At 46.8% G+C, this 14298-nt stretch overlaps 1 protein-coding gene across 1 annotated transcript; it reads right to left on the reverse strand.

Moving 5' to 3' along the window:
• Positions 1-1226: 1226 nt before the first annotated feature.
• Positions 1227-8588, reverse strand: dnajc1 (DnaJ (Hsp40) homolog, subfamily C, member 1). The gene is made up of 8 exons (XM_041803062.1): positions 8406-8588; positions 2462-2563; positions 2334-2380; positions 1985-2150; positions 1810-1904; positions 1642-1735; positions 1482-1566; positions 1227-1396 (listed from the first exon to the last, which is right to left on the reverse strand). The coding sequence occupies exons 1-8, from the start codon at positions 8559-8561 to the stop codon at positions 1227-1229; spliced, it is 915 nt and encodes a 304-aa protein (XP_041658996.1). The 5' UTR covers positions 8562-8588.
• Between the last annotated feature and the right edge of the window lie 5710 nt (positions 8589-14298).

A 14298-nucleotide genomic window follows, 5' to 3' on the forward strand; every position in this document is an offset into this window, starting at 1 on the left:
GGGAAAAGTGTTAAAATTGGGTTGAACGTTCCAAAAAAAGTTGAGAACACAGATGGTCGAGTGGTTTAAGGCACTACCCATGTACGTGGATGGCCCAGGTCCGAACCTGGCCTGTGGTCTTTTACCGCATGTGTCTCCCTGCTCTCTCCCCTGTTTCTGAGTCTATCCACTATCCTCCTCTATCTAATAAAGGCATGAAAAGGCCCAAAAATAAATCTTTAGAGAAAAAAAGTTCCAAAGGAGTGGCAAAAATGTCCAGATAAAGCAGAGAAAATAGAGAAAAGGTGGCAAAAAATGGTTGAGAGGCAGAAATGGGATTAAAATGACAAAAAAGAATCAAACAAATCTGATAAAGGGGAAAAGTACGTGGGAAATGGTTGCAAGACAGGGTTTAAAAAGTAGCAAAATGGTTCAAATGTAAAATTATGTTAAATGAGGCAAAGTGGCAAAAATGTCAGGATGAAGTAGAGATAGTAAAGAGAAAGTGGCAGAATGACCATGGTCAAAAGGATTGGCCCAGTAAAAGCTTCTTAAAGGAACCACTGGTCCACTTTTTCCATAATAAATCTGGTGGGCTGCTGGCTAGACTGGCCTGGATGTAAAAGGCAAGGATGGAATGTTTTCTCAGCTTTGATGACATCATCTTCCTAAAGCAGATTCAAGACTTTCAAGGATGATGTCATCAAAGGCGGAGGATGGAATGTTTTCTCAGCTTTGATGACATCATCTTCCTAAAGCAGATTCAAGACTTTCAAGGATGATGTCATCAAAGGCGGAGGATGGAATGTTTTCTCAGCTTTGATGACATCATCTTCCTGAAACAGATTCAAGACTTTCAAGGATGATGTCATCAAAGGCGGAGGATGGAATGTTTTCTCAGCTTTGATGACATCATCTTCCTAAAGCAGATTCAAGACTTTCAAGGATGATGTCATCAAAGGCAGAGGATGGAATGTTGGTGAAGCCAGGGATGTTGGGGACTTCTTCCCTCCATTTCTGCCAAATGATAGGCCGTAGTTTGGAGAAGAGGGTGGAGCTGGCGAGGAGCGAAGGTTTCCCCCTTTTCAAAAAGTAGCCAACAAACTGGAACCAAACTGAGCATGTGCAGTTTACCCTGTAGAAATGTCAAACTTCCTGTTTTCATGCTCATGGATGAGCAGAGAAATCCAGACAAAGTTCTACTGTTATTAAATAATGCTGCCGTGTAAACGAGGCCCGATCGCCGATCAATCACTCACCTTCTTCTTCCCGCCCCGGCGCTCCTGCAGCCAGTCGTCCATCTGGTCCTCGATCTCCTCGATGGACGTGGCCTGATCGTAGCTCTGAACGTTCTCCACCGACGGCTCGTAAACAGGAAACTCCACCTTCGGCTTCTTCACCTTCGGCTTCTTCTCTCCTAATCAGAGATAAAAAAAAAAAAAACACTCAGCTCGGACAGGAAGTCAGCTAACTGAGCGCTGAGTCAGCGTGTTCAGACTTACTGATGACCACCTCCTGTTCAGCTTCAGCTTCTTCTCTCTGCTGCTGCTTCATCTGCTGGTAGTCTTCGTAGTACTGCTTCACCTCCTGAAACACAGAGGGGGCGGCGTCAACAGCTGGCACTGCTCAACACTGAGGGGGCGGGGCAGACAGGTAACCCACCTGTACGGTCTGGGGCAGGTTTTTGATGGACAGGTACAGCCAGATGCTCAGCTTCAGAGGGAGGATGTCCTGCCAGTGAGGCCGGTCCTGGACTCTGAAACAACGGGAAGGTTAAACCGCTCACTCATAAACAGGTAAACAGGAAGCACGATGACATCACGGCCTCACCTGTCGCTCCGGTCCTGACCGATACACCTGACGTCCTCTGACGGTTTGCTCAGCTTCTTCTTCTTCTCTTTCTTCTTCTTACTCAGCAGCTCGTCCTGCAAACACACATCGTTCACGCTCACGTCTCCTGATTAGGAATTAGGAACGCCCGCCGAGCTCTGATTGGCCGCCTTACCAGCTGCTTCTCCAGGTAAATGGACCAGATGACGGCGTAGTGTCCGACTGTGAGGATGAGGAAGAGGAGGAAGCCCAGCTCAGCGTTGCTCATCTTCCTCACTCGTCTGTAGTAAAAGACCGGCTGCCTCCAATCAGGAAGGCCGTTCTCCAGGATGTCATCGTACCTGCAGAGACACGGGTATGGGGTCAAAGGTCATACTTAAGTTGACTCTCCTTAGTTAGCAACTACTGGAAAAGTGGGTGGAACTGGTGAGGAGCGACCAGTTTCACCCACTTTTCCAGTAGTTGCTAACTATGGCCAACCCAACGTCAACATCTCTGCTCTGATTGGCTGACTGGTGACTCACCTGCGTCGTCTCTCCTCGTCCTTCAGGACTTCATAAATGGCCACCAGCTGAAAATCAGACACAGGGTGAGTCCTTCTGTCAGGAAGATTCAACGACAACTTGAAGGAAGAAGAGGAGAACTTTCTCACCTGTCTGAACTGGTTTTCAGCATTTTCATCTTTGTTTTTATCAGGATGGAGGAGGAGAGACAGGCGGCGGTACGCCTTCTTTATTTCTGCTGGCGAGGCATCCTGAGACGGGCACAAACAAAGTCCTGATCAGTGTCGACAGACTTTAGTTACGCAGTCTGGCTTCAGGGAGGGCCATGGTGGAGGCGCAAACAAACCACGGCACCGCAATATCAGGATGAAGCGAGAGCTTTGTTTCCAAGTCTCCAAGCCACAAAACGTCAAATATGAGACAAAGGGCAAAGACTGGTACCAGAGACCGGGACCCCCACTGGACCTGAAGGTGGATGAACAGCCATGAACATACTAGAGCAGTCATGTGGAGACAAGGCCGTCCATGAGGGGGATAAAGGGGGAGGTTTCTGGGACCCAGCCATGGCCCATAGTAAAGTTAAGCTTTATAATTAACCTGATAATAACCACTCTTATCAATGAAACAAATATCTTTTTTAATGTGTTGTAAACAGCCTTCTTAAAAAGTAAATCCTTTTTGTTAAAATAAAGAATTAAAATGGGTTGAAAATTGCAAAAATAGGTTAATAATAGCAAAAAAAAAATGGTGGAAAAAGAGGTGAAATTGTTTTTTAAAAGTAGAACGAATGGGTTAGAAGTGGCAAAAATTAGATCAAAATTGCAAAAAAAAAAAAGGCAAAAATGAGCATAAATAGTGTTAAAAGGGAGTCAGAAAGAGGCTGAAAGGTTTCATATTGGCAAAAATGGGAGGAAGTTTGGTGAAAAATTGATATGAACTGGAAAAAAGTGTTAACTGAGAAAGAAAAAAGGGGTTAATAGTGGCAAAAATGGTTCAACAGAGGCAACATTAGGCTTTAGTGGCAAGAACTGGTTTAGAAGTGTCAGAAAAAGTGGTGGAAAAAGGTTAAAATGGCAAAACTGTGTTTAAATTTGTGGGAAATATGATAAAAATGGGTTAAAATTTGGTTACATTTTCGGGGCGCACCAGTAGTTGAGTGGCTAGGGCGCGCACCATGTATGCAGGCGACCCGGGTTCGAATCCAGCCTGTGGCACCATTTCCTGCATGTCTCTCCATGCTCTCTTCCCTGTTTCCGAATCTATCCACTGTCCTCCTATCTCTAATAAAGCCACAAAAAAGCCCAAAAATAAATCTTAAAAAAAAAAAAAAAAAAATTTTTGGTTACATTTGTGTAAAGTGGCAATGGTCTAATTTTAAAAATATTCTTAGTTTTTTTTTCTTAGTCAGTGTCTCGCGACCCCAAAGGGGGTCCTGACCCCAACGTTGAGAACCACTGCTTTAGGAGACAGAGAGACATTTACCTGCACATCAGATATTCTAGTAAATGTTAGTCTGGGTTCTTGTTGACCTGGTTTTATGTCTCTCTTCTTTGACTTCCTGTTCGTTTTGTCTTCATGTATTCTCCTGTCTGTGAGTCTAAAGTTCACTTCCTGTTATAAAACCGGCAGGACTCACAGTAAGGAGACAGACCTCACCTCCGTGGTTTCAGCGGGGCCATGGGTCCTTCCTCTAACAAGCCTTTCAGACTCCTTTCCAGGACTCAGGGACTGGAAAAACCAGTATGTGGTGTTCCTGTCTTCATATTCCATAGATGGCAGTAGTGGCGGGTCCCTGAACTCTGATTCACTAAACCTCTGCAGAAACGGCTGCTTCATCCAGACCTGTCAGCTAAAGGTTTGGTTACGCCTCCAGCTAATGGCCACGCCCCCAAATACCTGGTCATGCCCCCAAATACCTGGTCATGCCCCCAATTTTCTGTATGTGTGCTAAAGACTGAAAGATGAATGAAGAGAAAATATTAAACCTGTCTGAGAACTGGAAGATCTAGACTGGTCCTGGTTCAGGTCTTTATGTAGCTTTAACCCTGTGGTGATAGTTCAGATAGATTCATGTGAACTCAGAGGTCTAGACTGGTCCTGGTTCAGGTCTTTATGTAGCTTTAACCCTGTGGTGATAGTCCAGATAGATTCATGTGAACTCAGAGGTCTAGACTGGTCCTGGTTCAGGTCTTTATGTAGCTTTAACCCTGTGGTGATAGTCCAGATAGATTCATGTGAACTCAGAGGTCTAGACTGGTCCTGGTTCAGGTCTTTATGTAGCTTTAACCCTGTGGTGATAGTCCAGATAGATTCATGTGAACTCAGAGGTCTAGACTGGTCCTGGTCTAGGTCTTTGAGTAGCTTTAACCCTGTGGTGATAGTCCAGATAGATTCATGTGAACTCAGAGGTCTAGACTGGTCCTGGTCTAGGTCTTTGAGTAGCTTTAACCCTGTGGTGATAGTCCAGATAGATTCATGTGAACTCAGAGGTCTAGACTGGTCCTGGGTTAGGTCTTTATGTAGCTTTAACCCTGTGGTGATAGTTCAGATAGATTCATGTGAACTCAGAGGTCTAGACTGGTCCTGGTTCAGGTCTTTATGTAGCTTTAACCCTGTGGTGATAGTCCAGATAGATTCATGTGAACTCAGAGGTCTAGACTGGTCCTGGTTCAGGTCTTTATGTAGCTTTAACCCTGTGGTGATAGTTCAGATAGATTCATGTGAACTCAGAGGTCTAGACTGGTCCTGGTTCAGGTCTTTATGTAGCTTTAACCCTGTGGTGATAGTTCAGATAGATTCATGTGAACTCAGAGGTCTAGACTGGTCCTGGTTCAGGTCTTTATGTAGCTTTAACCCTGTGGTGATAGTCCAGATAGATTCATGTGAACTCAGAGGTCTAGACTGGTCCTGGTCTAGGTCTTTGAGTAGCTTTAACCCTGTGGTGATAGTCCAGATAGATTCATGTGAACTCAGAGGTCTAGACTGGTCCTGGGTTAGGTCTTTATGTAGCTTTAACCCTGTGGTGATAGTTCAGATAGATTCATGTGAACTCAGAGGTCTAGACTGGTCCTGGTCTAGGTCTTTGAGTAGCTTTAACCCTGTGGTGATAGTCCAGATAGATTCATGTGAACTCAGAGGTCTAGACTGGTCCTGGTTCAGGTCTTTATGTAGCTTTAACCCTGTGGTGATAGTCCAGATAGATTCATGTGAACTCAGAGGTCTAGACTGGTCCTGGTCCAGGTCTTTGAGTAGCTTTAACCCTGTGGTGATAGTCCAGATAGATTCATGTGAACTCAGAGGTCTAGACTGGTCCTAGTCTAGGTCTTTGAGTAGCTCTAACCCTGTGGTGATAGTCCAGATAGATTCATGTGAACTCAGAGGTCTAGACTGGTCCTAGTCTAGGTCTTTGAGTAGCTTTAACCCTGTGGTGATAGTCCAGATAGATTCATGTGAACTCAGAGGTCTAGACTGGTCCTGGTTCAGGTCTTTATGTAGCTTTAACCCTGTGGTGATAGTTCAGATAGATTCATGTGAACTCAGAGGTCTAGACTGGTCCTGGTTCAGGTCTTTATGTAGCTTTAACCCTGTGGTGATAGTCCAGATAGATTCATGTGAACTCAGAGGTCTAGACTGGTCCTGGGTTAGGTCTTTATGTAGCTTTAACCCTGTGGTGATAGTTCAGATAGATTCATGTGAACTCAGAGGTCTAGACTGGTCCTGGTCTAGGTCTTTGAGTAGCTTTAACCCTGTGGTGATAGTCCAGATAGATTCATGTGAACTCAGAGGTCTAGACTGGTCCTGGTTCAGGTCTTTATGTAGCTTTAACCCTGTGGTGATAGTCCAGATAGATTCATGTGAACTCAGAGGTCTAGACTGGTCCTGGTCCAGGTCTTTGAGTAGCTTTAACCCTGTGGTGATAGTCCAGATAGATTCATGTGAACTCAGAGGTCTAGACTGGTCCTGGTCCAGGTCTTTGAGTAGCTTTAACCCTGTGGTGATAGTCCAGATAGACTCATGTGAACTCAGAGGTCTAGACTGGTCCTGGTCCAGGTCTTTGAGTAGCTTTAACCCTGTGGTGATAGTCCAGATAGACTCATGTGAACTCAGAGGTCTAGACTGGTCCTGGTCTAGGTCTTTGAGTAGCTTTAACCCTGTGGTGATAGTCCAGATAGACTCATGTGAACTCAGAGGTCTAGACTGGTCCTAGTCTAGGTCTTTGAGTAGCTTTAACCCTGTGGTGATAGTCCAGATAGACTCATGTGAACTCAGAGGTCTAGACTGGTCCTGGTCCAGGTCTTTGAGTAGCTTTAACCCTGTGGTGATAGTCCAGATAGACTCATGTGAACTCAGAGGTCTAGACTGGTCCTGGTCCAGGTCTTTGAGTAGCTTTAACCCTGTGGTGATAGTCCAGATAGACTCATGTGAACTCAGAGGTCTAGACTGGTCCTGGTCCAGGTCTTTGAGTAGCTTTAACCCTGTGGTGATAGTCCAGATAGATTCATGTGAACTCAGAGGTCTAGACTGGTCCTGGTTCAGGTCTTTATGTAGCTTTAACCCTGTGGTGATAGTTCAGATAGATTCATGTGAACTCAGAGGTCTAGACTGGTCCTGGTCTAGGTCTTTGAGTAGCTTTAACCCTGTGGTGATAGTCCAGATAGATTCATGTGAACTCAGAGGTCTAGACTGGTCCTGGTTCAGGTCTTTATGTAGCTTTAACCCTGTGGTGATTGTCCAGATAGATTCATGTGAACTCAGAGGTCTAGACTGGTCCTGGTCCAGGTCTTTGAGTAGCTTTAACCCTGTGGTGATAGTCCAGATAGATTCATGTGAACTCAGAGGTCTAGACTGGTCCTAGTCTAGGTCTTTGAGTAGCTTTAACCCTGTGGTGATAGTCCAGATAGACTCATGTGAACTCAGAGGTCTAGACTGGTCCTGGTCCAGGTCTTTGAGTAGCTTTAACCCTGTGGTGATAGTCCAGATAGATTCATGTGAACTCAGAGGTCTAGACTGGTCCTGGTTCAGGTCTTTATGTAGCTTTAACCCTGTGGTGATAGTTCAGATAGATTCATGTGAACTCAGAGGTCTAGACTGGTCCTGGTCTAGGTCTTTGAGTAGCTTTAACCCTGTGGTGATAGTCCAGATAGATTCATGTGAACTCAGAGGTCTAGACTGGTCCTGGTTCAGGTCTTTATGTAGCTTTAACCCTGTGGTGATTGTCCAGATAGATTCATGTGAACTCAGAGGTCTAGACTGGTCCTGGTCCAGGTCTTTGAGTAGCTTTAACCCTGTGGTGATAGTCCAGATAGATTCATGTGAACTCAGAGGTCTAGACTGGTCCTAGTCTAGGTCTTTGAGTAGCTTTAACCCTGTGGTGATAGTCCAGATAGACTCATGTGAACTCAGAGGTCTAGACTGGTCCTGGTCCAGGTCTTTGAGTAGCTTTAACCCTGTGGTGATAGTCCAGATAGACTCATGTGAACTCAGAGGTCTAGACTGGTCCTAGTCTAGGTCTTTGAGTAGCTTTAACCCTGTGGTGATAGTCCAGATAGACTCATGTGAACTCAGAGGTCTAGACTGGTCCTGGTCTAGGTCTTTGAGTAGCTTTAACCCTGTGGTGATAGTCCAGATAGACTCATGTGAACTCAGAGGTCTAGACTGGTCCTGGTCCAGGTCTTTGAGTAGCTTTAACCCTGTGGTGATAGTCCAGATAGACTCATGTGAACTCAGAGGTCTAGACTGGTCCTGGTCCAGGTCTTTGAGTAGCTTTAACCCTGTGGTGATAGTCCAGATAGACTCATGTGAACTCAGAGGTCTAGACTGGTCCTGGTCCAGGTCTTTGAGTAGCTTTAACCCTGTGGTGATAGTCCAGATAGACTCATGTGAACTCAGAGGTCTGGTCTCTGGTCCAGGTCCAGGTCTCTGAGCTTTAAGTCCTGGTAGCTCTGAACTCAGAGGTCTCAGTTAGCATGGAGCTGTTAAACCTCTGCCTGGACCGTTACACTCTTATTTCCGGTTACAGCAGTAACAGTTGTTACAGCAGGAGCTCTGCGCTGTTACCATGGAGACCGCTAGCAGCTAGCCGTTAGCACTGACCTGTTCCACCGACAGGAAGCGGTAAAAAGTCTCCGGGACCTCCTCCACCAGGTCGAACAGCTCCAGGTCGGCGTCCCAGCAGAATCCCGCGGGGAGGGAGAGCAGCAGGCCGAGGGAGAGCAGCACGGCTCGGTACGGTCCGGAGAAGCCCTCCATCCTACAGCCAGCTCAGCAACACAGGCCGGAAACTAGCCCGGAAATCATTCTTCTTCTTCTACTTCCTGCTAAAAGCAGGCAGGCTCTCCGGGCTCAGCAGTGCTGCCCCCTGCAGGCTACAGTTAGCTGCTTTTGTTCTGGCTGGTCCAGGCTAATCAGAGATCAGGTTTGATGTGAGACATGATCACAACCAGCTTTATGTCCTCATCAGTGAATACAGGTGAACACCTGTATGGCCCTGTGGCTGAGATATCCTAGAATAAAGCTGTAGAGGTTTATAGATATGATAGAGGGCGGAGCCTGCAGGAGCTGTTAGTGCTGATCTGGACCATCCAGCCCAGCTGCACCTATGATCAGGCTGAAATCTCTCCTTCAGAATCATCCTAGAGCCTCCTGATCATGTCTGACAGTCTCTTTACTGCAGCGCTTCTCAACCTGGGGGTCGGGACCCCCGCTGGGGTCGCGAGACACTGAGACGGGGTCTCCAGACGCCCCCAAAAAACCTCAGAATATCTTTAAATTATACTGTTGCCACTTTACACCAGTTTTGCCACTTTTTTTGTTTTCACCCTTTTCATCATTTTCCCACTAATTTTAACACTTTTGTCATTTAAACCTATGTTGGTCAGTTTTAAACTCTTTCCTGTTTTTGCCTCTTCTAAACCAATTCTTGCCCCTAAAGCTTAATGTTGGCTCTGCTGACCCATTACTACCACTATAAACCCGTTTCACCCCCAGTGTTTTCCCATTTTAACCACATTTCACTGTTTGATGTGCCCAGTGTTGGTAGTTTAACCAATTTCTGTCAATATCTGACTATTTTTCTTTCTCACTTCACCCTTTCTTGCTATTTGTATCAATTTTAACCTTTTGTACCATTTGACCAAATTTCCACCAATTTTTGCCCATTTAAAGCCATTTCTGCCACTTTTTAACTCCTTTGTTGCCACTTCTAACCCATTTCTGCTACTTTAAAAAATCCAATATCAACCCATTTTAGCCCTTTTTAACCTATTTTAAATCATTTTTTCTTTTGTTAACAAAAAGGATTTATATTGCACCCCCATTTATTATGTTCTAGGATGTTTATGGCTGTGTTCAACCACCTTCAGGTCCAGTGGAGGTCCCCATTCAATGGGGCACCTTTATTTTGGGGGTCCTCCATCTCTGACACCTTTATTTTGGAGGTCCCTGGTCTCTGACACCTTTATTTTTGGGTCCCCGGTCTCTGACACCTTTATTTTGGGGGTCCCTGGTCTCTGGTACCTTGATTTTGGGGGTCCCTGGTCTCTGGCACCTTTATTTTGGGGGTCCCTGGTCTCTGGCACCTTTTTATTGGGGGGGTCCCCTGTCTCTGGCACCTTTATTTTGGGGGTCCCTGGTCTCTGACACCTTTATTATGGGGGTCCCTGGTCTCTGGTACCTTTATTTTTGGGGTCCCCAGTCTCTGGCACCTTTATTATGGGGGTCCCCGATCTCTGGCACCTTTATTTTGGGGGTCCCTGGTCTCTGGCACCTTTATTATGGGGGGTCCCCGATCTCTGGTACCTTTGTTTTGGGGGTCCCTGGTCTCTGGCACCTTTATCATGGGGGTCCCGGTCTCTGGCACCTTTATTATGGGGGTCCCTGGTCTCTGACACCTTTATTTTGGGGTCCCTGGTCTCTGACACCTTTATTTTGGGGGTCCCTGGTCTCTGGCACCTTTTTATTGGGGGGGTCCCCTGTCTCTGGCACCTTTATTTTGGGGGTCCCTGGTCTCTGACACCTTTATTATGGGGGTCCCTGGTCTCTGGCACCTTTATTTTTGGGGTCCCCGGTCTCTGGCACCTTTATTATGGGGGTCCCCGATATCTGGTACCTTTATTTTGGGGGTCCCTGGTCTCTGACACCTTTATTATGGGGGTCCCTGGTCTCTGACACCTTTATTTTGGGGGTCCCTGGTCTCTGGCACCTTTATCATGGGGGTCCCGGTCTCTGGCACCTTTATTATGGGGGTCCCTGGTCTCTGACACCTTGATTTTGGGGGTCCCTGGTCTCTGACACCTTTATTTTGGGGGTCCCTGGTCTCTGGCACCTTTATTTTGGGGGTCCCTGGTCTCTGACACCTTTATTATGGGGGTCCCTGGTCTCTGGCACCTTTAGTTTGGGGGTCCCTGGTCTCTGGCACCTTTGTTTTGGGGGTCCCTGGTCTCTGGCACCTTTATTATTGGGGTCCCTGGCCTCTGGCACCTTTATTTTGGGGGTCCCTGGTCTCTGGCACCTTTATTTTGCAGGTCCCTGGTCTCTGACACCTTTATTTTGGGGGTCCCTGGTCTCTGGCACCTTTAGTTTGGGGGTCCCTGGTCTCTGGCACCTTTGTTTTGGGGGTCCCTGGTCTCTGGCACCTTTATTATTGGGGTCCCTGGCCTCTGGCACCTTTATTTTGGGGGTCCCTGGTCTCTGGCACCTTTATTTTGCAGGTCCCTGGTCTCTGACACCTTTATTATTGGGGTCTCTGGTCTCTGTCACCTTTATTTCGGGGGTCCCCGGTCTCTGGCACCTTTATTATGGGGGTCCCTGATATCTGGTACCTTTATTTTGGGGGTCCCTGGTCTCTGGCACCTCTATTTTGGGGGTCCCTGGTCTCTGGAACCTTTATTTTGGGGGTCCCTGGTCTCTGGCACCTTTATTAATGGGGGGTCCCTGGTCTCTGGCACCTTTATTAATGGGGGGTCCCTGGTCTCTGGCACCTTTATTTTGGGGGTCCCTGGTCTCTGGCACCTTTATTTTGCAGGTCCCTGGTCTCTGACACCTTTATTATGGGGGTCCCCGATATCTGGTACCTTTTTTTGTGGGGGGGTCCCCTGTCTCTGGCACCTTTATTTTGGGGGTCCCTGGTCTCTGGCACCCTTATTTCGGGGGTCCCTGGTCTCTGACACCTTTATTATGGGGGTCCATGGTCTCTGGTACCTTTATTTTGGGGGTCTCTGGTACCTTTATTTTGGGGGTCCCTGGTCTCTGACACCTTTATTTTGGGGGTCCCTGGTCTCTGGTACCTTTATTTTGGGGGTCCCTGGTCTCTGACACCTTTATTTTGGGGGTCCCTGGTCTCTGGCACCTTTATTTTGGGGGTCCCTGGTCTCTGGCTCTCTTTTTTTTTTTGGTCCCCAGTCTCTGACACCTTTATTTTGGGGGTCCCTGGTCTCTGGCACCTTTATTTTGGGGGTCCCTGGTCTCTGACACCTTTATTATGGGGGTCCCTGGTCTCTGGCACCTTTAGTTTGGGGGTCCCTGGTCTCTGGCACCTTTATTTTGGGGGTCCCCTGGTCTCTGGCACCTTTATTTTGGGGGTCCCTGGTCTCTGGGACCTTTATTTTGGGGGGTCCCCTGGTCTCTGGGACCTTTATTTTGGGGGTCCCTGGTCTCTGGCACCTTTATTTTGGGGTCCCCTGGTCTCTGGGACCTTTATTTTGGGGGTCCCTGGTCTCTGGCACCTTTATTTTGGGGGTCCCTGGTCTCTGGCACCTTTATTTTGGGGGTCCCTGGTCTCTGGCACCTTTATTTTGGGGGTCCCTGGTCTCTGACACCTTTATTATGGGAGTCCCTGGTCTCTGGCACCTTTAGTTTGGGGGTCCCTGGTCTCTGGCACCTTTAGTTTGGGGGTCCCTGGTCTCTGGCACCTTTATTTTGGGGGGTCCCGGTCTCTGACACCTTTATTTTGGGGGTCCCTGGTCTCTGGCACCTTTATTTTGGGGGTCCCCTGGTCTCTGGGACCTTTATTTTTGGGGTCCCCTGGTCTCTGGGACCTTTATTTTGGGGGTCCCCTGGTCTCTGGCACCTTTATTTTGGGGGTCCCTGGTCTCTGGCACCTTTATTTTGGGGGTCCCTGGTCTCTGGCACCTTTATTTTGGGGGTCCCTGGTCTCTGGCACCTTTATTTTGGGGGTCCCTGGTCTCTGGCACCTTTATTTTGGGGGTCCCTGGTCTCTGGCACCTTTAGTTTGGGGGTCCCTGGTCTCTGGCACCTTTAGTTTGGGGGTCCCTGGTCTCTGGCACCTTTATTTTGGGGGGTCCCGGTCTCTGACACCTTTATTTTGGGGGGTCCCTGGTCTCTGGCACCTTTATTTTGGGGGTCCCTGGTCTCTGGCACCTTTATTTTGGGGGTCCCTGGTCTCTGGCACCTTTAGTTTGGGGGTCCCTGGTCTCTGGCACCTTTATTTTGGGGGTCAGTATTTGACCTCTAGTTGACCTTGATTGCCCTTGTTTCCATGGAGCTAGCTCTGCTCTACAGCCATGTTCTCCTGGTCACATGACTACTGCTGAGCTTCCAAGAACACAGAGCCTAAAAGCAGAAAGTTCTCTAAGGTTCTCTTTAGTGGTTGGAGGAAATGAGCTCAGGGAAGCTGTTCTGATGAACAAAGACATCAAATACTCAAAGATCTGAAAACACAGGATGCTGTTGATCACAGTAGGAACTCATGTTCTTAGTCTGTAAAGTCAGCAAAACTGAACTAAAGCAACTGTATGAATAAAGACAAGTATTTCTCTGATCCTTTAAATGAAAGAAGTCACTTTATTCAAAGCTGTCCATTCAGACTGATTCATATTTAAAGGTTCAGGTTAAACAGAGAGTAAGTCAGCAAATAAAAAGCAGAAGAAAATGACATGAAAGGAATAAATGTGATTTGTTGAACAGTCAAAGCTTCTTCTCTGATTTATTTTCAGCTTTAAAGCAAACAGAGAAAAATGACAGGAAGTTCTTTTAGATTAGATCTGATGATTTTTGGTTCTGTTGATCTCAGCTCTGTGTTAACGACAAGCAGCCACATCAGGACAACACAGTGACCTTCATCACAGGCTGAGATTAAAACCAGAACATCTGGAAATAACCTGACTGATGTTCTTCATCATCAGGTTCTAGTTTGGTTCCACAGTCACAGAGATCTTCATCATCAGGTTCTAGTTTGGTTCCACAGTCACAGAGATCTTCATCATCAGGTTCTAGTTTGGTTCCACAGTCACAGAGATCTTCATCATCAGGTTCTAGTTTGGTTCCACAGTCACAGAGATCTTCATCATCAGGTTCTAGTTTGGTTCCACAGCCACAGAGATCTTCATCATCAGGTTCTAGTTTGGTTCCACAGTCACAGAGATCTTCATCATCAGGTTCTAGTTTGGTTCCACAGTCACAGAGATCTTCATCATCAGGTTCTAGTTTGGTTCCACAGTCACAGAGATCTTCATCATCAGGTTCTAGTTTGGTTCCACAGTCACAGAGATCTTCATCATCAGGTTCTAGTTTGGTTCCACAGTCACAGAGATCTTCATCATCAGGTTCTAGTTTGGTTCCACAGTCACAGAGATCTTCATCATCAGGTTCTAGTTTGGTTCCACAGTCACAGAGATCTTCATCATCAGGTTCTAGTTTGGTTCCACAGTCACAGAGATCTTCATCATCAGGTTCTAGTTTGGTTCCACAGTCTCAGAGATCTTCTCTGGTAAAATCTTCAGTAGATGTTTATCCCCAGTCTCAATGAGTGGAACCATCCTCTCAGTGAAAGTGTGTTTACAGGTATAGATGTGTGTGTTAGTATCAGGATCAGAGAACCTCAGCTCTCCTCTGTTACAGCTCACGAGACCATTTGGGCATTTGTGGCAGGTGGGCACAGAACAGCAGAGAAACAATACTCCATTCTTCTCTGAGACAAACTGGTAAGTCCTTCTGGAATATAATTTATTATCCCATTCAGATACCATTT

The sequence above is a fragment of the Cheilinus undulatus genome, linkage group 13 (assembly GCF_018320785.1).
Source record: "Cheilinus undulatus linkage group 13, ASM1832078v1, whole genome shotgun sequence".
NCBI lineage: Eukaryota > Metazoa > Chordata > Actinopteri > Labriformes > Labridae > Cheilinus > Cheilinus undulatus.

Excerpts from the sequence above, each read along its gene's own strand:
- dnajc1 (XM_041803062.1), bottom strand. The coding sequence starts at position 8,561 with ATGGAGGGCTTCTCCGGACCGTACCGAGCCGTGCTGCTCTCCCTCGGC. Across the intron at positions 1,905-1,984 it reads TTTACCTGGAGAAGCAGCTG|GACGAGCTGCTGAGTAAGAA; the intron begins GTAAGGCGGCCA and ends GTGTGTTTGCAG. Across the intron at positions 1,397-1,481 it reads TGAACAGGAGGTGGTCATCA|GAGAGAAGAAGCCGAAGGTG; the intron begins GTAAGTCTGAAC and ends ATCTCTGATTAG.